General features: G+C 46.2%; 2 protein-coding genes across 2 annotated transcripts; both read left to right on the forward strand.

Annotated features, from left to right (window-relative positions):
- Nucleotides 1-2,642: 2,642 nt before the first annotated feature.
- On the forward strand, nt 2,643-22,887 carry LPCAT2 (lysophosphatidylcholine acyltransferase 2). The gene is made up of 13 exons (XM_056862236.1): nt 2,643-2,752; nt 3,118-3,335; nt 4,276-4,388; nt 4,962-5,022; nt 5,193-5,251; nt 6,484-6,518; nt 9,657-9,711; nt 10,784-10,866; nt 13,383-13,508; nt 14,000-14,153; nt 20,195-20,293; nt 21,708-21,849; nt 22,663-22,887. The coding sequence occupies exons 1-13, from the start codon at nt 2,658-2,660 to the stop codon at nt 22,884-22,886; spliced, it is 1,464 nt and encodes a 487-aa protein (XP_056718214.1). The 5' UTR covers nt 2,643-2,657; the 3' UTR covers nt 22,887.
- Nucleotides 15,245-16,095, forward strand: CAPNS2 (calpain small subunit 2). The gene has a single exon (XM_056862238.1). It carries the CDS (start codon nt 15,245-15,247, stop codon nt 16,028-16,030), a length of 786 nt encoding a protein of 261 aa, XP_056718216.1. The 3' UTR covers nt 16,031-16,095.
- Nucleotides 22,888-25,227: the final 2,340 nt, after the last annotated feature.

Here is a 25,227-nt window from a genome sequence, read left to right on the forward strand (position 1 = left end):
AGCCGTTTTCCGACTTTCATAGATGCTGTCCGTGCTTGATAGACTGGAACAGCTTTCCCAAATTCTCTTCCTTTGTTGTTCAATAATTTTGCTGCATTATGTGTTCCCTTCCACTAAAGTCCAGTTTAACTAGAATAGTTTCTGAAACTAATTCCACACTTGTGGCATGCAAATTTTGCTTCCTCTTTACTGCCTCCTGTTTCTTTTCCAATCTGGGCATTGATAAGAGACAACAAATTGAAACCCTGTTCTTGGATGTGGTCTTTCTAAGACGTACCGTATTACTGTTCATTGGCTTAAAAACTGCGCAAAGAATCTTGATGCGTTGAACATATATATGGTGGCATACAAGTTCTTTTTTTGCATTGCTTTGCATTGTTTTCCTCAGTGGACACATATGTGTAAGTGGATTCTGATCTGGAGAACCGGGTTCGATTCCCCACTCCTCCACATGCGTGGCAGATGCTAATCCGGTGAACTGGATTTGTTTCCCCACTCCTACACGCAAAGCCAGCTGGGTGACCTTGGGCTAGTCACAGCTCTGTTCAAGCGCTCTCATCCGCACCTACCTCACAGGGTGTCTTTTGTAGGGAAGGAAAGGTGATCATAGGCTGGTTTGATTCTCAAGTGGTAGGGAAAGTCGGCCTATAAAAACCAACTCTTCTTCTTCTTCTACCATATCAGCATGGGGATTTTCCCCTTCATGGAATATAGGAAACCCGTGAATGAAATTGTCCACATGATGCTGTGTTCATTCCAAGCATGACTTTTTGGGGTGTTCCCCTTTAAACCGGATCAAACATAAGCCTACTTTCATCCTTCTCAAAAAGGGGAAACTGCAGAGCGGCTGAGGGTGGGGAGTCCATCTGGTAGTTCTCCGCCATGGGGAGAAGGTAGAGCTAAACTCCTCTTTCAAGATGAAACGAGGCAGTCCATTTGCCCTTTAAAGTTCTTAAAAAGAAGACTTTCCCTGCTGAGCAATGCTGTAACTATAGCATGACCCAGCAGTGAACGTGAGGGAACGAGGAAGAATCTCGTCCACAATCACCGTTGCATCTATGTTTTTTCGGCCCTGGCTCAATTCCATTCCCAGTAACATCAGGACCCTCATAGAACCATAGAGTTGGAAGGGGCCATACGGGCCATTGATTCCAACCCCCTGCTTAATGCAAGTCCAGCCTAGAGCATCCCTGACAAGTGCTTTTCCAGCCTCTGCCAGTGAGAGGGAGCTCACCACCTCCCTAGGTAGCCGATTCCACTGTCGAACAACTCTTACTGTAATCCCCCCCTAATATCCAGAAGAAGAAGAGTTGGTTTTTATATGCCAACTTTCTCTTCCACTTAAGGGAGACTCAAACGGGCTTGCAACCACCTTCCCTTCCCCACAACAGACACCCTGTGAGGTAGGTGGGGCTAAGAGAGCTGTGACTAGCCCAAGGTCACCCAGCTGGCTTTGTGCGTAGGAGTGGGGAAACCAACCTGGTTCACCAGATTAGCATCCACCGCTCATGTGGAGGAGTGGGGAATCAAACCTGGTTCTCCAGATCAGAGTCCACCGCTCCAAACCACCGCTCTTAACCACTACATCAAGCTGGATCTTGTTTGGATGCTGTTCCTGCCGTTCCCAAGCTGTTTACTTCCCAGCAGGGTTGCATGCATGTCCCTGTGTGGGTTCAGCTGTAGGAGGAGGTAATGAATGGACAGAGGGAGTTGGAAGCTACAGCAAACAATACGTGCCCAATGCTCTCTGCACAATTCGGTAATAAACAGACCCATGGGAGATTTCGGACGCAGACTTCAAAAACAAGACTGGCTGTTTCAGAGCTCCACAACTGGGGGAGAATCTCAAATATTGGGGCATCTCTAATAGGGTTGCCAAAGTCCCGGGGGGGGGTATCTCCTGGGATTACAATGGACAGAGATCAGTTCACCTGGAAAAAATAGCTGCTATGGAAGGTGGGCCGTACGGCGTATAGTGTGGTGCCAGCGCGGTGTAGTGGTTAAGAGTGGGGGACTCTAATCTGGAGAACCGGGTTTGATTCCCCACTCCTCCACATGAGCGGGGGACTCTAACCTGGTGAACCAGGTCAGTTTCCGCACTCCTCCACATTTAAGCCGGCTGGGTGACCTTGGGCTAGTCACAGTTCTCTCCGAACTCTCTCAGCCCCACCTACCTCACAAGGTGTCTGTTGTGGGGAGAGGAAGGGAAGGAAATTGTAAGCCTCTCTGAGACTCCTTAAAAGGGAAAGAAAGAGACTCCTTTAAAGGGAAAATATAAAAACCAACTCTTCTTCTTCTTATATTCCACAGATGTCTGTCCTCTCCCCAAACCCTGCTCTCCTCAGGTTCCTCCCCCCAAATCTCCAGGAATTTCCCAACCTGGAGCAGGCAACCCTACTAATTCTTGGCCTCGGCAACTCCAGTTGACCCGTTTGTTCTTCTTAAACCCAATACATGATGAGCCCTTCAGCCCGAAACTGCAGAGTTCCTGAGGGTCTTTATTTCTAGCTTATGCATAGAGTGGAGAGAGGGCAGAGCATGACTGGGCCTGGAACATCTCTCAGTAAGCACAGTGTGGCTGCTGTTGATTCAACTTGTCTCTCGTTTACCAGGCTGTCCTGTTTGGAATTCTTCTGCTCCCGCTCCGGTTATTCTGCATGCTGCTAATTTTGATCGTAGCGTGGCCGTTTGCAGTCCTGGCAACTTCTTGCAACAGTCACAAAGGGGTTGTTCCTGCTGTAGGGTGGAAAAGGTAAGAACCCCACTGAGAATATGTGAATAGGAAAGTCTTTCTCTCTCTCTTGTGGAAGCGTTATTTTTTCCCCACTAAAGACCATTTGTGTGTGGGCAAATAATGTGCTTGCTTTATTTAATTTGCAACAACCTTCTCCTTAAGCAAAACCGAGCTTAACAGGCAGGATACAATGCTGTATCCCACTAGATTTGATGGGGAATTTGGGCAGGGAGGTCAATTCTTGCTGGCGATAGGGTAGGAGGTTGTTGATCTTGCCTGGGCAATCCGTTCTTTTGCATTTAAAATCAGCACCGGAGACCTTTGTCATGAGCCGAGCTCCAGATTCCTGGCTCTGATTCTTGTCCTCCTGTCCTCTTCGTAAGGTTCGTATCCAACATCGGCCTCAGGTTCTTGGGCCGTGCCTTGTTCCTCGTCATGGGCTTCCGCGTGAAAGTGAAAGGCCGGCCGGCCAGCCGCAAAGAAGCACCGATCTTCACCGTGGCCCCTCACTCCACCTTCTTTGACGGAATTGCCTGCGTTGTCGCCGGGTTGCCATCGTTCGTGTCAAGAACGGAGAACCTCAGGGTCCCCATCCTCGGCAGTATGTGTCTTTGCGAGCGGCGGCTCACTTTCCCCTGTGGCTGAATGAGAATATGAGCTTCTGTTAGATTTTGTGCTTTTCCCCATGACATAACATTCCCTCCCCCTTTCTGGTGAGGGAAATTATTTTGGGTTGTCCCATTTAGAGGTCCAGGAGGGGAAGTAGCATGGTACAGCCCGATCTCATCAGATCTCAGAAGCTAAGCAGGGTCATACTTGGAAGGGAGACCTCCAAGGAACACTGCAGAGGAAGACAATGACCAACCACCTCTGCTTCTCCATTGCCTTGAAAGCCCTTTATGGAGGTCGGCATACGTTAGCTATGACTTGACAGCACTTTCTACACACACACGCGAGAAGAGGACAGAGGGAAGGTGGCTTGGTACAGCCCGATCACGTCAGATCTCAGAAGCTAAGCAGGGTCGATACTTGGAAGGGAGACCTCCAAGGAAGACTCTGGAGAGGAAGGCAATGGTAACCCACCTGTGCTTCTCACTTGTCTTGAAAGCCCCTTCCTGGGGTCTCCATAAGTCGATTGCAACTTGACGGCAGGTCTGTATGCGTATACCTGTCCTCTTGTATGCCCACAGTTGGAACATCTTCTTGGGCAGCTGGTTTCCCAGTTGTGGCAGGTATGCAGATCAACAGGGGCTGTTACTGACTTTTGTGAATATGCTGTTCTGATTTTGAAAGTTCCAGTTTTTGCCCTGGATCTTTCCTGATGGTGATAAATATGCCATCATTATCTCCCTACTCCACCACTGCCACGTTTAGTAGAACCGTTAGCGTTGAACCTGACACTGAACTTTTGAATCAGTTGCATGTAAAAACTGCACCATGTACACATGGCATATAAAAGTCATAAATCAGCAAATTAGGAAGAGCCTCAACGTTAAAAACAAAACAAAAACATAGAACAGTAATATTTGTGTTTCTAATAGGAATTCTTCAAGCACTTCAGCCCATACTGGTATCCCGCGTTGACCCTGATTCTCGGAACAAGACAATCAATGAAATAAACAGACGGGCAACTTCAGAAGACTCCTGGCCACAGGTATAAATCAGCTGTGACTTGATGGCAAAAAAAGAAGAGTGACTGTGATACCTTTTCTTGGCAGTGAACTCAAGAAATTAAGTTGTATAAAGTATTACTTTGTCTTTGCCTGCCCTGGAGTTTCTGCCAGTTAGTTTCATTGGGTGGTCTCTTTATCTGCTTTCTCCTGACCATTCTTAATCCCGTAGGTTATGCCCAACTCTTCTTCTGAACTGAATATGCTTTATCTTTTCCTCCGAGATGAGGTGTCCTAACCCCAGGATCTTTCTGGTTTCCCATCTTTGTACCTTTTTGGGCTCTCCATTATCTTTTTATATTATGCTGCTGCCCATTCACGGAAATCTTCTCCATGAACTTTCCTCGGGTTACAAAAGATTTTCAGATAAACTTCTTGAATATATCTGTACTAGAAAGACAGTATAGAAAGAAATGGGGAGCCAGCATGGTGTAGTGTTCATGTTTGAGTATGTGGTTTTAATATTTCAGTACGAATTGCCACGTTCTGTGTGTGTACAATAGTTAAGTTTCATGAAAAATGTGTGTCCCTTTCCTTCCTTCCTTCCTTCCTTCCAGATACTGATTTTTCCAGAAGGCACCTGCACAAACCGTTCATGCCTGATCACTTTTAAGCAAGGTAAGCATTATTTTCTTTCGGATGCCTTAGTGCTGAAAAACTGGGGTTGGGGGGCATGTAAAATATTTAATGCTAATATTAACTAATACTGTGTGACAGATCAGGGCTCCACGTAAGTTATCCCCATCATGGTTTTCCGGTCTGATTTAACAAACGACTTGTATTCTCAGGGGCCTTTATTCCAGCTGTCCCAGTTCAGCCAGTGTTGATCCGATACACCAACAAGCGGGTATGTTTTTTTCAATTTATTTATTGTTTTTCAATGAAAAAAGTGATCACTCGATGGTGGTTTTCATATCGTGACCACGGAGCGAATCATTCAGTCTGCCTACGTCAGCCAGAAAAACTTCTCCACAGTTTGACTGGGACGGAAATTATTGTCTGTCGTGGGAGCGGCCCGGTCATTCATGCAGGTCTCTGCTTGATGCCGAATTTAACAAAAGATGAGCTGGCTTGTGTATGCCTACCCTGTGTCATAAACCAGTTCTCGTTCCCCAGTTCCCACTGTTCCATCTCGCTAGACCATGGGTGTCAAACATACGGCCTGCGGGCTGGATCCAGTCCCTTGAGAGCTCTTATCCGGCCCGCAAGGCAGTCTCCCCCCGCCCCCCGATCTGGGCTGGCAAGCCCATTGTAGGCTCACCAGCTGAGGCCGCCAACCCCCCAATCCCAAGGTGTCAATGATCAAAGACTGTTAAATAAAAGAAAATACTGAAGAGTGTTATTGTTTTAAGCATGGTTGTATCTTAAGTAAAAAATAATATCATTTATTGGCTTTGCCTGGGCCTTCTGTAAAGTTTGTATCTACGGTACCCTGCATTAAATTTTATAGCACACCTGGCCCGGCCCGACCAAGTGACATATCCAGCCCTTGTAACAAATGACTTCTACATCTCTGCGCTAGACCATGATTTTTTTCAAGGTTTTTGTTTTAAGGTGAAGAGCAGGCTCCTATTTGAATTGAGGCCATTGTCTGAAAAGAGGTGTCTGACCATCCCTCCCCATATAATTTTACTTTATCAAGACCAGCCTGTCACTCTACCCATTTCGCTCTTGCTTCCCAAGTCAAATAATGTTGCAGGATGGTGGCTTTTTGTTGAAATCGTGCAGGGGAGAAAGACAGGTTAAATCCCATCTTCGTCCCCCACCCTGCAGTCCTGATCAAGATTTGAGGCTTACGTAGATACTCTTATCATTTATGAAACAAACCCTGGAAAGATCTGCTCATGGATCTCCCAATATCATATCTCTTTAGGTCCTAGGATTAGGACCCACCAGAGAAAAGGCCGTGTTCCTGGTTGCCTTCCACTTAACCACCAGAAGCAGGATTCTCTTTTTTGCGACCAGAGTTTGCCATTTGTTCATCTAATGAATGACAATGTTTCCTTTTCTGCTTCAGCTGCGTATATAGAGTTGTTTTTTTTAGCATGTCTAATTGGGAATCTCTTCTATATTCTCTAGGATACTGTCACGTGGACATGGCAGGGCAACACCTTGTAAGTTCCCCTCTCCTATTGCTAATCTACTTCACAAATAGGTTCACAAATGAAGCCGCCTTATACTGAATCCGGCCATTGGTCTATCAAAGTCAGTATTGTCTGCTCAGACTGGCAGCTGCTCTCCAGTGTTTCAGGCTGAGGTCTTTCACATCACCTTCTGCCAGATCCTTTTAACTGGAGATGCCAGGGACTGAACCTGGGACCTTCTGAATGCCAAGCAGATGCTCTACCACTGAGCCACAGCCCCTCCCCTAATATGTACATTTTAAAAAAAAAGTTAAAAGACCGACAATTAATCATTTAGTGTTCAAGAGACAGTCTTGTCTGTGAGCAGTTCAGGATCTTGCTACTCCATGATTTTGGGTCCATCCAGATTAAAATTCTTTCAAGTCAGAACTCACAAAGTGAAGCTGAACCATAAATGCATGGGGGGTTAGCAAGCATGTAAACGAGGGAGGATTTTTAAGGATTGCATACAAAACCCCTGCTGGGTTACCAAACCATTATGTAAAAATAACACTGGTCAGCAACAAGTTTCCCTCCTATATCAAACTTCTGCTTTTGGCATTTCCATTTCATACTGAATTCCCTTTTTTGCATGATGGGCCCAAGAACCCAGTGCTTTTAAAGAGTCTGGTCCTTTTTAAATAATGTAAGAACTGACTGTGTAGGCTTGAGAGGGACATATGCTTTATCCCCTGCGGATTTGTGGGTGGGGGGTTGAACAGGGAGTTCATTTATGTATTTTGTCTCAACTCGGTCAGTGTTCCTGTGATTTGCAAAGTACAAGAAAAAAAAGTCCCCTATTCAAAGAAACATGCACTTTTAACCTGAGATGAAGAAGTTGACAAAGGACATGGAGGGAGAGGTCTATTAGTGGCTACTATCTGTGGTGACTAAAGGGAACCTCCTCCACATTCTGAATCCCTGTGCCAGGAGGCAACATCTGGAGAAGGCCTTGCCCTGTTGCTGTCTAGGGGAACTGGTTGGCCACTGCGTGAGACAGGATGCTGGACTCGATGGACCACTGGCCTGATCCAACAGGGCTTTTCTTATGTTCTAATTAAGGCCTCAGCCTCTATGCCCTGCTGTTGGATTTCCAGAAGAGCTGGTTGGTTGCTATGTGTAACAGGATGCTGGACTAGATGGACCACTGGTTGAACCAACAGAGCTCTTCTAATGTTCTTATGACAGAGTGATTGGGGATAATTAAGGGAAGAATCTGTGTTTGTTCAGCCTGAGAGGCCTGCCATTGGTCTCACTAAGTGTCTACCATTGGGAGATAGTTTCAGAAGGTAGCCACATTGGTCTGCAGTGAATAACTAGATTCGAGTCTAGTAGCACCTTAGAGAACAACTAGATTTTTGGGGGGGAATAAGCTTTCAAGAGTCAAAGCTCCCTTTGCTAGCCTCCTCTCCCAATCCTATCTGACAATCTGGAATACAGAAAGTGGTGGGTAATGGTGCTGCCCTAGAGCAATTAACATGTTTCAGCATGTGGCTCAGTTTGTAGAGCATCTGCTTGGCATGCAGATGGTCCCAGGTACAATCCCCGGCATCTCCAGTTAAAGGGACTAGGCAAGTGGATGATGTGAAAGACCTCCGCCTGAGACCCTGGAGAGCCACTGCCAGTCTGAGTAGACAATACTGACTTTGATGGACCGAGGGTCTCATTCAGTATAAGGCAGCTTTGTATGTTCAACCATCTCTCATGGGGAGTCAGTAGACCCCAGAATCTGCAGCCTCTGTACTTGTGGTTCATATCAGAAGCGCATGAAAAGTAGTCATTGCTTATCTGCGTCCAAAAAGTGTGGCGTGCTTTCAAACCCGTTCAGTAACAAAACTTCTTTTGACATATTTTCTTTCCTGTTTGCGAGTGTTGCAAGATATGAGCTTGCCTATAAGTCGGAAGCGGCTTGATGGCACTTAACACACACACACACACAAGGTTAGGAAGCAGGCAGGGTGGTGCTTTGTAATTTGATGTTCTGCAGACATGAGCTTCTGATTAATAACAGCTCAGATATTTTTGGAAGGCTGTTCTCGGTCAGGATTTAGTCCTCCTGTCCCTTTCTCATGTGCTGAACAAAGCAATGTTTTCAGATTATGGAAGATCCTGTATTGAGAACCTCTTTCAAACTATCATAATCTATTTGAGCAGCCAGTTGCTAATAGGTTTTTTGTGTGCCATTTCAGACACAACCATGTTGACGGATTTTTTTAAAAAAAACCTTTTCAGACAAAGCCACTTGTGTCCCATTGGCATCCTTTGGCTCTGTGGTGTGGTTAAAAGTGGTGGTTTGGAGTGGTGGACTCTGATCTGGAGAACCGGGTTTGATTCCCCACTCCTCCACATGAGTGGCAGGCACTAATCTGGTGAACTGGGTTGGTTTCCCCACTCCTACACATGAAGCCAGCTGGGTAACCTTGAGCTAGTCACACTCTCTCAGCCCCACCTACCTCACAGGGTGTCTGTTGTGGGGAAGGGAAGGTGATTGTAAGCCGGTTTGATTCTTGCTTAAGTGGTAGAGAAAGTAGGCATATAAAAACCAACTCTTCTTTAGCCGGTTTTTCTGAAAACTACTTTCTCCCATTTTCAGTTCATCCTTGCACTTCTGAATTGCTGCAGTGTGCTGTTTAAAATGTCTGGAGTGCTTCCAAAAGGAACGCTTTTTCCCCACCTATTTTAGCAGCATATTCTTTTTTAGTCTTAAAAAAAAAAAGTTCTAAGATTAGCACTATGGCACTATAACACCATAGCAATTCAACACATCCAAATGCTGGCGATATAGCAATTCATTGCTGTACCACCAGCATTCCAATACATCGGATTGCTATGGTGTTCTAATGCTATAGCGCTAATCTTAGAACATTTTTTAAAAAAAGTTAAAAATGAACGTGCCGGTAAAAAAGGCAGCGGGGGACACACGGCACAGTTTGAAAATGCCAGAGTGCTTTAGAGAGGTCTCATAGATGGATAGGAGCTGTATGAAACGCCCATACTTGTATTGCTTTACTCGGAATTGGGCCAACAGTGGATAACATCCGGTTTAGAACGGTAATCTGAAAGGGGCCTGAGTCAAGCCATTGCCCACCCAGTTTTAACTGTGACGTTCTGTTCTTTGTTCTCTTCCAGCCTAGAGGCACTGGTTCTGACGTTGTGCCAGGCATACACAAATGTTGAAGTTGAGGTAAGCACCAGAGAACTCTTGTTTTTTAAACCTGGGTAAGATTACTGACCCCACCCTGACCTAACTTTAACAGCATATTGGTATTGCTTCTTTTATCGTTGACTTCATTTATAGCCCTCCCTGAGATCTAAGGCACATTACAAAGTATAAAAAGGTTCAATCAGACTGCAAAGATCCCCGATAAATAATACCATGGGACTTCCAGATACCCTTTAACAGAACTTTTTCCTTGCCAAACTATTTCCGCTAGTTAGAAATCCATACGTTTAGACGAGCTTTCTTATTGGCAAGGTGTAATGCCTTAGACTCAGCCGAGATGCAAAGGAGGATTCCCTAGCAAGCATTGTTTTAGCATGCTCACAAAATAATACTGCACGATATTACCTGTTTTATTCAGGTAGTAATATATTTATGACACACAGATGAACACATGAAGCTGCCTTATACTGAATCAGACCCTGTCTACTCAGACCAGCAGCAGCTCTCCATGGTCTCAGGCAGAGGTCTTTCACATCACCTACTTGCCTAGTCCCTTTAACTGGAGATGCCGGGGATTGAATCTGGGATCGAAGCGGATACTGTGTTATCTGCTGTCAAGTAGATCTGTGAATTGTGTGAGAGACATGGCAACTTTTCTCTCTATAGTGTCAAGGAAATAGTAATTTTCACCTGCCCCCTCTTTATTTTTTAAAGTGTGAAATGGTAGATGAACAGCCAGTAGCGCTTAAATCTAGGGAAAGGAATACAGTCGGACTAGTTCTACAAAACTGGAAAGAAACGCAGACAAAAAAAAAACCTATTTCAGGCACGTGGAGACACCTGCAGCCAACACAAGCTGTACATTTCAAGCACGGCCCTAAATTCATCTCCTTATGTGGAACATTTTGCATTGTGGGATGACAGTGAAATGTTTAAGTCTCTAGTGCCATCTAGTGGTTGATAGGTTTATCTTCCCTGGATGGTTAACCCCCCTACCCACCCCCCACAAGCAACCTGGATGGAGCTGCTTCTGCAAACATGTCCCATTGAATAAGTTTTGTACTGAGTCTTCTTTCTTTTCCCCCCCTCCCAGTTTCTGCCCGTCTGTAGCCCAACCGGCGAAGAGAAGAATTCCCCCACTCTCTTTGCCAACAAAGTCCGCAGCAAAATGGCATGGTAGGAATTGTGGTTTGGTTTTGGTTTGCAAAAATAGTCTTATGTTGTTGTTACGATATGGGTCGCTTATTTCCCGGACTGGTCATGGCAACCCCAATCGATGCGTGCCCCCGCCTCTCCAGAGCAAGCGGCAAGCCTGAAAGCTGCCTGGAAAGGAGCGCTCTGTCATCCCACGAAACGGCAGTCAAGGAGCAGAGGCCAGATCAACCCTCCAGTGAACCAGAGGGAGTCCTCCGTATGCAGTGCCCCTGTTCCAGTGAAAGCCAAATTTCAGAGAGCTGACTGCACACACCGGCAGCGCTTCCCCCCACTTGAACTGATCAACTTAACTAGCTAATCATCGAGACGTTAAGACAACAAATAATCACCATTCCTCCGGCTATGCAAAGCCATGCATTCCCGGACATCGTAATGTGCATCCTGTGTATGAGCAGTAAAACCCATCAACGAAACGATGCCTGACTCCCCCAGGGCTGCGCAAATCAATGGAATAGTATAGACTACTAAATTATCCCACTCCCCCACCCTGGTAGCCGATCGTTGATCCTTTTGTCACCTTTTGTCTTAGCTTGGGAACCACGAGGGTAATCCAATCACCCTCCCCCTCGGAAAATAGTATAACTGGGGTCCCCGAAATCCATACCTTACCTTAGGTCTTCCCTTGGCTTCCTTGCCATCACTCTACATGTTGGGGCTTTGCGTAGCCCAATCCTTCTACCCCCCCTCTTCTCTGGGTGATTCCCCGGGAACCCCTCCACTCTGCCCCTGCTTACCCCAGTGTTTTAGCCTACGGAACCCAGGACATCTCCTCTTCAGGACAGGTACCGTATAACCCGTCATCTGGACCTGCCACATTGGCGACCGTCCCTATGCTCCTCTCTTTTTGCTCTTAGAATCTGAATGAACGTTGTATAAATGAATTTATGTGCTTGTGAACATATTTAAGAACTAAGTAAATCTTTAAACAATATTTCAGTCGCCTTCGTCTTTTCTATTGTGTCTCGGATTGGATTCCCGTAAACGTTGGTTAACGATCCCTAGATTATGCCCATTGCCAGTTATTGAACGCTAATTTCCCCATATTATTCATAACCGAGCATTTTGGCTAACATTGTGAATGGCTCGATACATGATGAAGAACACTAGATCAGCCCTTCTGGGTCAGATTGTACATTGTATAAGTGCAGTGGTTATGAGCATGGAGCATGTGATTGGAATAGGGTTGCCAACCTCCAGGTACTAGCTGGAGATCTCCTGCTATTGCAACTGATCTCCAGCTGATAGAGATCAGTTCCCCTGAAGAAAATGGATACTTTGGCAATTGGACTCTATGGCATTGAAGTCCCTCCCCCTTCCTATACCCCACCCTCCTCAGGCTCCGCCCCAAAAATCTCCAGGTATTTCCCAACCCAGAGCTGGCAATCCTAGATTGGAAGCTATGGCGAATGGTGTACATAAGGTTCTTTGCAAAATGTGGATTTTTTAAAAAATGGATAAATGCTAATGCATGTTACACTTTGGAAATAAGGCTGGGTAATTTGGAACTGGCTTGTGGGAGGGGCCTGGCTCAGTGGTAGAGCATCTGCTTGGCATGCAGAAGGTCCCAGGTTCAATCCCTGGCAGCTCCAGTTAAGGGTCAGTACATAGGTGGTGTGAAAGACCTCTTCCTGAGACCCTGGAGAGAAACTTCCATCAGAGTAAGTAGTACTGACTTTGATGGAGCAATGGTCTGATTTGGTATAAGGCAACTTGAGACATTCTTAGCAAGGGAGACACTTCAGGAGCTGTCACTGCTGTGTCAGCAGAAATGGTGTTAGTCTGAAAAAGGAAACACACACACAAACAGCTAGTCCTGTGGCACCTTTTTTAAAGGCCGACAATTGTAGCGCAAACTTCCATAGTGCCACAATCAATTCATTTATGGTGCCTCGAGCATTGGATGTTCTCGCATTTGTACATGTGTTTGAAAAGGAAAAAATATCCAATCACGAGTCTGGCACAAGTTATGTGGGCAGACAAATAGAGGTCCTCTGCATGGCTTGCTCACATCCTCACCTGTCTCTCTCCGCACAGGTCTTGGCTTACCCTTCATATCCTTGCCAGTGACCCTCTGCCACCTTTTGAACATGTGCAACAATATTCTAAGACCAAAATTGTACTGAAGTGTAATGATTACCTTTTCTACTTTTCATCCACGCCTTCCGTTAGTGCTCCTTGTTTTAAACTTGAACATTTCTGGACTCCCCCCCCCCCATTGCATGACATAGGATTACATGAACACATGAAGCTGCCTTATACTGAACCAGACCCTTGGTCCATCAAAGTCAGTATTGTCTACTCTGACCGCCAGGGGCTCTCCAGGGTCTCAGGTAGAGGTCTTTCACATCACCCACCTGCTGAGTCCCTTTAATTGGAGATGCTGGGGATTGAACCTGGGACCTTCTGCATGCCAAGCAGATGCTCTACCACTGAGCCACAGCCCCTTTTAACTTTTATAACTTTTTCTTTAATTGCAGTGTTTTGGATGTACCTGTTACGGACCATACCTATGAAGATTGTCGGCTGATGATATCGGCAGGGCAGCTGACTTTGCCTATGGAAGCCGGTTTGGTAGAGTTCACCAAGATCAGCAAAAAATTGAGGTGAGTGGTTTGATCCGAGTGGAGGCTCCGTCTGTGAAAACTGTCCAATGTGACACTTAGACTCTTGCTAAGTCTGCAGGAGTGTCATTGGATGTGTGTGTGTGACAAAAGAAGACAAAGAGATACATAGTACTTTTCAAAGGGCCAAACTAGAATAATAGAGTCGGAGGGGACCATATAGGCGATCTAGTCCAACCCCCTGCTCAATGTAGGATCAGCCTGAAGAAGAAGAATTGGTTTTTATACTCTTTGTAAGCCGGTTTGATTCTGCCTTAGAGAAAGTCGGCATATAAAAACCAACTCTTCTTCTTCATCATCATCTTGTGATAGCTAGCACAAGCTATAATATTTGACAGACTGTATTTGGATAAAGCAGAGCAAGTTTTTCGTCTGGGTGAGGGAAATCTGAGCTGGCTTTGATGAACCCAAATGTGCACTGTCTTTCTGGTAATGCTTAACACCACTAACCTCGGGCTCCTCCTTCCCGACAGTCTCAACTGGGGCAGTATCCGAGATCAACTGGATCAGTTTGCTGAGATCGCCCGTGCCTCGAAAGGGGGCAGGATCCAAATCGATGAGTTTGCCGGATACTTGAAGCTGCCCGTTTCCGATGTTCTCCAAGAACTGTTTGCGCTCTTTGACAGGGTAAGACTGCTTCTCCCCTCCCCTCCTCCGTGTTAAAATGAAAAGACAGTTCTGGCAGGCTCAGCTTAATAAAATCTCAGTCTGTTCAGGGCCGAATTGGCCATGTGAACAATATCATTAAAGTAAAGTAATAAAATCTCAGTCCAGAAATCATGTGCCTAGGTGATGGGCAAGGTCACGCCTTGGTAGGTGAATGAAGGATGGGTCTAAAGGCAGGCCCCGACCCGGATGGCCCAGGCTAGCCCAATCTTACCAGATCTCAGAAGCTAAGCATGGTCAGCCCTGGTTAGCACATGGATAGGAGACCACCAAGGAAGGCCAGGGTCTCTATGCAGAGGCAGGCAACGGCAAACCACCGGGGAGAGGCTGTGGCTCAGTGGTAGAGCATCTGCTTGGCATGCAGAAGGTCCCAGGTTCGAGCCCCAGTATCTCCAGTTAAAGGGACTAGGCAAATAGATGATATGAAAGACCTCTGCCTGAGACCCTGGAGAGCCATGGAGAGGAGCCAGTGGCTCAGTGGTAGAGCATATGCTTGGCGTGCATAAGGTCTCAGGTTCGATCCCCGGCATCTCCAGTTAAAGGGACTAGGCAGGTAGATTATGTGAAAGACCTCTCTGCCTGAGATCCTGGAGAGCCACTGCTGGTCTGAGTAGACAATACTGACTGATGGACCGAGGGTCTGGTTCAGTATAAGGCAGCTTCATGTGTTCACCTCTGAACATCTCTTGCCTTGAAAACCCTACGGGGTCGCCATTCGTCAGCTGCAACTTGACAGCAATTTCCACCACCACAGAAAGGCAAGACTGAACGAAGCAGCCAAAGGAATGTGAGAACAGCCAAAGGAATGTGAGAACTGCACATGCGCAGCAAGAAGAATGAATTTTCTCTGACTGGTAGCAGCAGGCGGGGTCTTTCACCCGCTGTGGATTCCGGCTGTGCAAGGCGTGTACGGGCAGGGTGGATTTTAATTCACTGGCAGATGAGCGGTTTTTTGTAGCCCACACCCTGTTCTGCTCTGCTCAGACACCCTGAAAGGCTTTGGAAGGTGCTGAGCTCCCTGCTCGCTTCGTAGATCTCTCAGTGCCTTCGCCATGTTCCTCGCTGAGGTTCTGCTAAGTGCTGCCACCGGAGGAAAAGGTGGAGGTGGTGGCGGTGGTGGTGGTGCCGGAGGGGCCCTCGTCAGAGGCCTCGGAGGCCTCTTGGCAGGAGGTTCAGGTGGCAACAAAGGAGGGAACCTCGCCGGGTTCGTCGGCGGCCTCGTGAATGTAATCAGTGAGGCAGCGGCGCAGTATACCCCTGAGCCGCCGCCGGAGGCCCGGAGCCATTTTGCCAACGTAGAGGCCAGCGAGAGCGAGGAGGTCCGCCAGTTCCGCCGGCTCTTCGCCCAGCTGGCCGGAGACGACATGGAGGTGTGCCCCACGGAGCTGATGAACATCTTGAACAAGGTGGTGGCCAGGCATCGGGACCTGAAGAGCGGGGGATTCAGCCTGGACACCTGCCGGAGCATGGTGGCAGTCATGGACAATGACACAACGGGCAAGCTGGGCTTCGAGCAGTTCAAGTACCTGTGGAACAACATCAAGAAATGGCAGGGTGTGTACAAGGAGTACCGCTCGAACACCTCAGGGGCGATCGAGAGGCCCCGGCTGCCGGCCGCTTTCAAGGCCGCGGGGTTCCGCTTGCACGAGCAGCTGTACGCCCTGATCACGCGCCGGTACTCCGACGAGGAAGATGGCAGCATGGATTTCAATAGCTTCATCGGCTGCCTGGTGCGCCTTGATGGCATGTTCCGTGCCTTCAAGGCCCTGGACAGACGTGGAGATGGGAAGGTCCAGATGAACATGGAAGACTGGTTGCAGTTGACCATGTATTCGTGAGGCCGGGCAGCCAGCGATGTGGAATGTGCAATGCTCGGGCCAGCTTTGGACTGCAAGCAGCCCCTTTGGGCTAAACCGTAGTGCCTCCTGAGGCCAGGCTTTTCTTAATTGGTTCCTGGGAAGGGGGAGCACTCATTTTAGTATCCCCCCCCCTCTGTAATATGCACTGTTTTGTTGGAAGAGCAAGATTCAAGTCCAGTAGTACAGCAAGCATGGTGAAGTGGTTAAGAGCGGTGGTTTGGAGTGGTGGTCTCTGATCTGGAGAAGCGGGTTTGATTCCCCACTCCTCCACATGAGCGGCGGAAGCTAATCTGGTGAACTGGGTTGGTTTCCCCACTCCTACACATGAAGCCAGCTGGGCGACCTTGGGCTAGTCACAGCTCTCTCAGCCTCACTTACCTCACAGGGTGTCTGTTGTGGGGAGGGGAAGAGAAGGTGATTGTAAGCTGGTTTGATTCTTCCTTAAGTGGTAGAGAAAGTCACCATATAAAAACCAATTCCTCTTCTTCTTCTTAAAAACCAATGAGATTTCCAAAGTATATTTCTGAGAGTCAAAATTTGCTCCATCAGCTACAAGAAGGACTAAGATAGCTTTGACTCTGGAAATCTCATACCCTGGAAAACATTTCGGTTTCTTAGGTGCGACTGGACTCAAAAATCTTGCTCTTCCAGTGAAGACCAACATAGTAACCCATCTGAAAGTATTTTGTTAGAAGTTACTTTGGAAAGTACTTTAGTTAGAAGTTACTTTTGTTAGAAGTTACTTTTGCCAGCGTGCATTTTAAAAACAACCGTATCATTTTATAGGCATGTACCGATTTCTTGTGCATGCATGGTGCAATGTGTAGGAGCAATCATGTAGGTCAGAAGTAGGTTAGAAGTGCTGAAAGCAATTTAAAAATTATACTTGGACAGATTATTGGGTTTAAAGTGTTTTCTGCCTTTTGAGTGATGTATGTGATTATTCTTTCTGCTTATGGGGGGCTTTTTGGGGGGCGGTGGTCAAACGGACAAAGAATGGCTTCGCTTGTAAGGTGTGTTTGATTTCGAACTGCATTATTTTGCCTGAGGATGGGTTTGAATCTTAAGCATGCACTAGCAAAATAGCTGCGTTTTTCTGAGCAAGGAGGAGCTCCATTAAAAGAAAATAAACATGGATAGTTTTTGATGCAAGATTTGTGGTGGTTTGTGGGGTTCTTTTGTAGCAGGGAACGGGGAAAGCAATGTCATACCTTGGAAATTGCAAAAATGGTGAAACAGGATTAGGATTGTGGAGGGAACAGATCAGACTGCACCACTTCCTGCTGTGGGGCGGTGGGGACGGAGGGGTAGAACACACTCTATAAACCAGCACAGTGGGGACGGAGGGGTAGAACACACTCTATAAACCAGCACAGTATGCAAAATGCTGACCAAGAAGTTTTCTTCCTGAGGTATTAATTTTCAGCTTGCAGTGAATGGCATCCTGTCTTCTCTTTCTGGGGTCTTAATTATTATTTTTTATCCTCCCCTCCCCAAGGCCCAAAATCTGTTCTGTTTCTAAAGAGGGTTTTCAACTTCAGCCTACTATTCAGTTCTGTTGGCTTACTTTCTTCATGGGGACCTTTGTATTTTCTCCTTGATTATACAGCTTCAAAGAAGGTTCCTTTTTTTTTTTTTGCTTTGTCAGTCCTAAAGGTAGTTGTTTGCCCATGAACAGAATGGAGAGTGCCAAGGATGATTCATACTGTCTTGGCAAGGTGCACACAGCAGCAAATCCGTTCCTATTTTTCTTTAAGTACACCTATTTTCACAGCTCATCTCCCCACCCAGCCCAGGAATGCCCTGTCTGCCTTCTTATCATTGTGGGTATCAGTTCTAGAATGGCTTTGCTTGAACAATTGCAGCTGGTTTGTAAGAGCTAACTCCATGTTACCTGGTGATTAGGGTTGCCAACTTCCAGGTAGTAGCTGGAGATCTCCTGCTATTACAACTGATCTCCAGCCGATAGAGATCAGTTCACCTGGAGAAAATGGCAGTTTTGGCAATTGGACTCTATGGCATTGAAGTCCCTCCCCTCCCCAAACCCTGCCCTCCTCAGACACCACCCCAGAAACCTCCCATCGGTTGCAAAGAGGGACCTGGCAATCCTACCGGTGATGCATATGTCAACACTGACAGCCATTTTATACTGAAATCAAGGAGACCTTAGGAGAGCATGCCAGAGCAGAGAAGGGTGGAAGGAAAGTGGCTTAATCCTTTCTTTGTCCAGGATTTTCCGTATTCACAGTTCCAAATATGTCTTTACCCTTGGAAATATGTGGCATTCAAAACTAGCCACTACCAGTTTCATACAGCTATGTTTGAGTAGCACCTTAGCGACCAACACGATTTTGGGGTATGAGTTTTCAAGAGTCAAAGCTCCCTTCGTTGGATATATCTGAGAGCTTTGACTCTCAAAAGCTCATACCCCAAAAATCTTGTTGGTCTCTAAAGTGCTACTGGACTCAAATCTAGCTTTCTACAGCAGACCATCATGGCTAACCTCTGAAACCATTTCATACAGCAACCTGTATGTTCCTGAGAGGTCCCCATGTATATTCATATGACTTCAAGCATGTATTTGTGTCCCTAATGACTAAAAAGGCAGTGTTGTCTAATGGTTAGCCTATAGACTAGGCCTGGAGAGTTGAAATCTCCGTTCAGCCATGCAGATCAATGGCTGGTCTTCTGCCAGTCATTCTCTCTAAGCCTATCCTGCCTCACGGGGTTGTTCTGAGGATGACATGAAGAAAACCTTCTATACCACCTTGGAGGGTGATTAGATTCATCTGCCACCTGCAGAATGCTATTTGGGGGGTTTTCGCGCCATTGAAGGGCATTGTGGGGCTATTTTAAATTGTATTTTAAATTATATTTTTAAATGTGTTATTGTTTTTATTATGTTTTAGATTGTATAAGCCGGTCTGAGCCTGACCTTCGGGTTGGGGAGAGCAGGGTAGAAATGTAATAAAATAAATACATACAATAACTAAGTAAAAACAGAGTCAGGACAGCCCCTTCAGCTTGGTGGAAGAAAGGTAGGACAGACGGAGACCTGGAATACTCATCATGTGGATTTCCTGCACTTTGGCCTAGCAGCAGCAGATATGCCCCACCCTGAGATCCTTGTAAAGTTATGAGGGTCCTTGAACCCTTCTGCGTTGTGCTTCAGCAATTGAGAGCAGAACATTCCCAGGCGTGTGATCTCGGCAGCATTATCAAAGAGGGAAACTCTTTGGGGGGCGACTGTCTTCTTCCCAGCTGGCTGAAGTGCTTACCCTATGCAGAAGCCATTAAACCTTCATCGCTTTCTCCCAGTCTGTGCTGCATTCTGCTCTCCTTAGGCGCGGCTCTTCGTCACATACTCTTGAGACTGGCAGTCAGCCAATAGCCCGAAGGCCAGGGTGTCAACCTCTCTTGCAACTTGGTTTCCACGCCCGTGAAATCCGTGGGTTGGAACACTCGTGGCTCTTTCCTCCACTGAATTCCAGGGTCGACTTTTCATGTTTTGGCTGTTATATTGATCTGTCCCAGAATTCGATTTGACAGCCCCCTTTTCTGTTCAAAAAGACACCAGTCTGACGTTTGCACCGTGGGAATCGAGGTGCAGCTCACTTTAAAAGCTTGGGCAAAGATGGGATAGGACTGCACATGCGTCGGACAGGACATGGGCCAAACCGCTGGCGGTCCAGCACCGCTTAACGTTCTCCTTTCCCTTCTCCACGAATGACGCAGGACCCCGATTTGATGACTCAAGTCATGACGGTGGAATATTCACTTAGTTGCGTGAGGACGAAGGAGGAGCGTTGAGAATTTGGAAGCCCCTTTATTAAATTGATGTCACTCTATGGAGGACTTTAGCGCACATCCTCAAATCTAGTCTTCAGAAAGCCCTTCCCTGAAGTGTGGTGAAAACTGCCCAAATTTCACACCCTGGCTTTCTCTGCCTTCCAAACAAATGAGTCAAGCAACGTTTTCCCTAAACTATGCCATTTGGGATGTTAGTGGGAGATCACAGGCTACAATGCTTCCTTTTTTAATTAAGGAGGGGGCTTTCTCTTGCACTCAGAAAAGGAGAATATTGCCAAGAAGACCACCGTCCCACTCCAAAGTTAATGACGACTGCCTTTTTCTTCCTTCCAGAATGGAGATGGTACCATAGATTTCAGAGAATATGTGATCGGTTTGTCTGTTCTGTGCAATCCTGCCAACACAGAAGAAACTATTCAGATGGCCTTTAAGGTAAGTAAGCAGAGCTGTAAGCCTTTAAAGCAGGGGTGTTGGACTCAATTGTCATTATTTGTTTGTTTGTTTGTTGTTTCTACTGAACACCCCGCTTTCCCCAGCTGAGACCGGGCTCAGAGCGGCTTGTAAAGGTAAAGGTCCCCTGTGCAAGCACTGGGTCATTCCTGACCCATGGGGTGACGTCACATCCCGACGTTTCCTAGGCAGACTTTGTTTGTGGGGTGGTTTGCCAGTGCCTTCCCCAGTCATCTTCCCTTTACCCCCAGCAAGCTGGGTACTCATTTTACCGACCTCGGAAGGATGGAAGGCTGAGTCAACCTTGAGCCGGCTACCTGAAACCGACTTCCCTTGGGATTGAACTCAGGTCATGAGCAAAGCATTGGACTGCAGTACTGCAGCTTAACACTGCGCCATGGGGCTCCTTCAGAGCAGATTACAGGAGAGTAATAACCCATTGAATTAATAAAACCATAAAAACATCATTTAAAATAGCCCTAAAATTATAAAAAAAACAATTATCCTAAAGCTACTTAGGTGCCTCTAGGTGTAAAAAGTTTTAACTAGGCGAGCAGATGGATTGAGATACAGCAATGTTGAGGGTTGGCCTCAACCATAAGCCTGGTGGAATAGCTCTGTTTTACAGACCCTGTGGAAGTCTTTAAGGTCCCGCAGGGCCCTGGTCTCACTCGAGAGGCTATTCCACCAGGCGGGGGCCAGGGCCGAAAAAGCCCTGGCCCTGGTCAAGGCCAGCAGGACATTCCTCGGGCCAGGGACCACCAAAAGATTGGTATTAGTTGAACGAAGAGTCCTCCGGGGAACATACCAGGAGAGGCAGTCCCTCCGCTGCTCATGTGGAGGAGTGGGGAATCAAACCTGGTTCTCCAGATCAGAGTCCACCGCTCCAAAGCACCTCTCTTAACCACTACACCTGCTGGATGACCTTGGGCTAGTCACAGTTTTTTCAGAACTCTCCCAGCCCCACCTACCTCACAAGATCCCTGTTGCATGGGGAGAAGGGAAGGTGTAAGCTGATTAGAGACTCCTTATGCTAGAGAAATGCAGGGTATAAAAACCACTTCTTTTTCTTCTTTTTTTGGGGAGGGGAAGCTTTCATTTCTACAAATATTAGCTATAAACAAATTTTTAAAGAATTGGTTAGTTGGATGGATGGTTTGAATGACAAGCAATGAGACTGTTGGGAATGTCAGATGGATCTGTGCATTCCAAGACTGACTGGGGGAAAACACACTTTGGCTGGGGTGTAAATGTGCCAAGATCACATATGGTGTCGCTGTTAGGACTTGGCAGAACCAGGTTCAAATCCCCATTCAGCCAGGAAGCTATCTTGGGCCGTTTACTCTCCTGGCTAATCTACAACACAGGCTTATTTTCAATCTCATTCTTCTTCCAGCTCTTTGATCTTGATGATGACGGCGTTATATCAGAAGATGAATTTGCCTCTGTCGTACGGGCATCGCTCGGACTTCCTGACCTCGATGTCTCTAAACTCTTTAAGGAAATAGATGCAGACAAGACGAATAAGCTCTCTTACGGTGAGTGGTGCTTTGTTGAGCTGCCATTGCTTCCTGCAGAATACCATGAAGACAATGGTAGTATTTGAGATTGTGGAATTGTATATCGGTAGACTAGGACTGGTTTAAATCCAGTCCATCAGTCATGAGCCTTTGGCTAGTCACTTTCAGTCTAATCTACTTGTTAGAGTTGTTGTAAAGATAAAACAGAGGAGGGAAGAACCATGTATGCTGACCTCAGAGTCTTGGAAGAAGGTGTCTCGGAGGTTAAAAATGTGTTGGGTAGATTCCCTAATTCTCAACATACTACAACTCCTTGTAGAAGAAGAAGAGTTGGTTTTTATATGCTGACTTTCTCTACCACTTAAGGAAGAATCAAACCTTCCTTCCTCCGCCCCACAACAGGCAACCTTTGAGGTAGGTGAGGCTGAGAGAGCTCGAAGGGAACTGTGACTAGCCCAAGGTCACCCAGCTGGCTTCATGTGTAGGAGTGGGGAAACCAACCCGGTTCACCAGATTAGAGCCCGCCGCTCATGTGGAGGAGTGGAGGGCTGAACCCAGTTCTCCAGATTAGAGTCTGCCGCTCCTAACCACCACTCTTAACCACTACGCCATGCTGGCTCTCACGCTTGTACCCATGAGGAGTCAACTGCCTGAAACCAGAGATTACCTAGCTTGTATATGTTTATTGATACGGTACCAGCCAGACAACAATAAAGATATATTCTTATAAAATACAGATGACTTAGCTTGTAATTTATTTCCCGTTCTGTGAATTATGCTCTGCACAATATTAAAAAAATAACTTAAGTGTTTTGTTTTTTTAATTTTCAGAGGAGTTCAGAGATTTTGCCCTAAAGCATCCCGAATATGCCAAGCTGTTCACCACCTATCTTGAGCTACAGCGATGCCAAGTCCAGATACAGTCGGAAGTTGATGATCACCACCCCTCTCTGAAATCTCCCGTCTCGAAAAAGACCTCTGGCCCAAGCAATAAAATCTATCCTCAGAACAGCGAAGATGACAATTCAGCGGCCTCAGACAAAAAGGATGACTGAACCACAGTGACTTTTTAAAAAGAAATATATCATCTTCTCAAGGATTTCGTTTTTTTTTTAAAAAATGACCAGATGCTCTTGAAAGCTGGTCATACAAAGCAAAGAGAAACAAATGAACTGCTTTTTAAAAAAATTATGTGTAACATTTTTCTTTTTTAAATTAATAAATTATTTTTTTGCCATGTTCATAGAATCATAGAGTTGGAAGGGACCACCAGGATCATCTAGTCCAACCCCCTGCACAATCCAGGGAATTCACAACTACTTCCCCCCCACACCCCCAGTGACCCCCTACTCCATGCTCAAAAGATGGCCAAGATGCCCTCCCTCTCATCATCTGCCTAAGGTCACAGAATAGCATTGCTGACAGATGGCCATCTAGCCTCTGTTTAAAAACCTCCAGGGAAGGGGAGTGTACCACGTCCCGAGGAAGCCTGTTCCACTGAGGGACCACTCTAATTGTTAGAAAATTATTTCTGATGTCTTGACATGTTCAGTACAAATTGTGCTCCCCTTGGTACCAGAATGCCTGCATCGAAGTGAAATGTGGTACAACGTCTGCTTTCTTCCATGAGCCCTTTTTTTTTTTTTTTAACTTGCTTTGAGGGAGAAGTCTCCGCACAGCAGCAGATTTGTTTCTGGACTAGCAGACAGAATGTTCTCAGTCGGGATCAAACCTTTTTATTTGAAGAACTGAGCTCAAACATCTTAGGTCTAAATCGGGCTGGATCTGGCCTTTTTTGGAACAGGCAGTGTGGTGGGACAAAATCAGTGATGTCCTTTTTTTGCCCTGCCACTCATTTTTAACCTCCCACCCACCCATACACACGCAGGCAGCTCATTCCTTTATTTGTTAAAGTTTTCAACACAACAAAAAACACACAAAGTGCACCACGCAACTATTCTACCTATCAATACCAGTCTTGGACAAGTTACTGTTTGTAAATAGCGGGAATAGATTTGAACTTTCTAACCTAGACTAATATAAAATGATTCAATACTTGCAAAGCATAATATTAATTAACACCCTATTATCCTACTATTTGTGTGTGTGTTAAGTGCTGTCAAGTCACTTCCGACTCATTTCTTCACACAACACATGGTTAAATTGTGGAACTCCTTGCCCCAGGATGGGGTGATGGCTGCCAACTTGGAAGGCTTTAAGAGGGGAGCGGACATGTTCATGGAGGAGAGGGCTATTCATGGCTACTAGTCAAAATGGATACTACGCATGATGCATCCCTGTTCTCTCCAGGATCAGAGGAGCATGCCTATTATCTTAGGTGCTGTGGAACACAGGCAGGATGCTGCTGCTGCAGTCGTCTTGTTAGTGGGCTTCCTGGAGGCACCTTGTTGGCCACTGTGTGAACAGACTGTTGGACTTGATGGACCTTGGTCTGATCCAGCATGGTCTTTCTTATGTTAACCCCTGCACAATGCAGGAAATGCACAACTACTTCCCATGCCCCACATAACCCCTACTCCATGCCCAGAAGATAACATGTTCCAGCTTGTCTACATCCTTCTCAAATTGTGGTGCCCAAAACTGAACACATATTCATGGGAGCTTCCTTATCATATGAAGACACCTCTGCTGTGTGCGGTGAGATGCTAGTGTTGGAAACAGAGTTCACCTTCTTGATTGAAAGTTGCTGTCAGCAACCAAAGGAGAAAAAAAAACATTCACAAGAGTGATGCTATTATTTGGGAGGCTGCAGGGTTGAAAAGAATTAAATAGTGAAGAGGAAGCAAAGAGGCTTTAAAATAACACACCAAGTTCTAAGCTTGGTTTCTTTTCAGAAACCTGGGATTTGCTGCATTAAACTCCTTCTGGAAATAAAGAAGCTGCATTTATTTTAATGACCTTTATTCATTCATTATTTCTAAATCCTGGGAGTAAAAAAACTACCCTTTCCAAAGGAACATCCTTTCTCTGGTTACATTGCACTATGCTCCATGGGCAGCAGCTGCTGATGTGTGGATCTGGTTTCTGCATTTCTATCTCAGCATTAGAAAAGGTGTCTGCAATCTGGTTAACAAAAAATGGACCTTTCCTTGGGGCAAGTATGCTGCTGACATTTCATTAAGTTGAAATGCAAACAGGCATCTGATTTTAAAAGGCAGCAGGATCGCTGCCTGATCCCTCATGTTTACTCAGAAGTAAGCCCCAGTGAGAAAGCCTTGCTCCTTGGAGCACTAAGGATCACATCCTTCAGGGACCAAGGCGGGGTCAGGCCAAGGGAGGGCCTTAATATTGTTTCTTGCCTCTAACATCCATTTATGCACGGGAGGTTTTGCCTTGGATTTGCCGCTCTCTAGATGCACATTTTCCCCATCCAAA

The sequence above is a fragment of the Euleptes europaea genome, chromosome 17 (assembly GCF_029931775.1).
Source record: "Euleptes europaea isolate rEulEur1 chromosome 17, rEulEur1.hap1, whole genome shotgun sequence".
NCBI lineage: Eukaryota > Metazoa > Chordata > Lepidosauria > Squamata > Sphaerodactylidae > Euleptes > Euleptes europaea.

Coding starts and splice junctions, on each gene's coding strand:
- LPCAT2 (XM_056862236.1), top strand. CDS start 2,658: ATGCTGCTAATTTTGATCGTAGCGTGGCCGTTTGCAGTCCTGGCAACT. Junction 2,753..3,117: donor CCTGCTGTAGGGTGGAAAAG/GTAAGAACCCCA, acceptor CCTCTTCGTAAG/GTTCGTATCCAACATCGGCC. Junction 3,336..4,275: donor CAGGGTCCCCATCCTCGGCA/GTATGTGTCTTT, acceptor TGTTTCTAATAG/GAATTCTTCAAGCACTTCAG.
- CAPNS2 (XM_056862238.1), top strand. CDS start 15,245: ATGTTCCTCGCTGAGGTTCTGCTAAGTGCTGCCACCGGAGGAAAAGGT.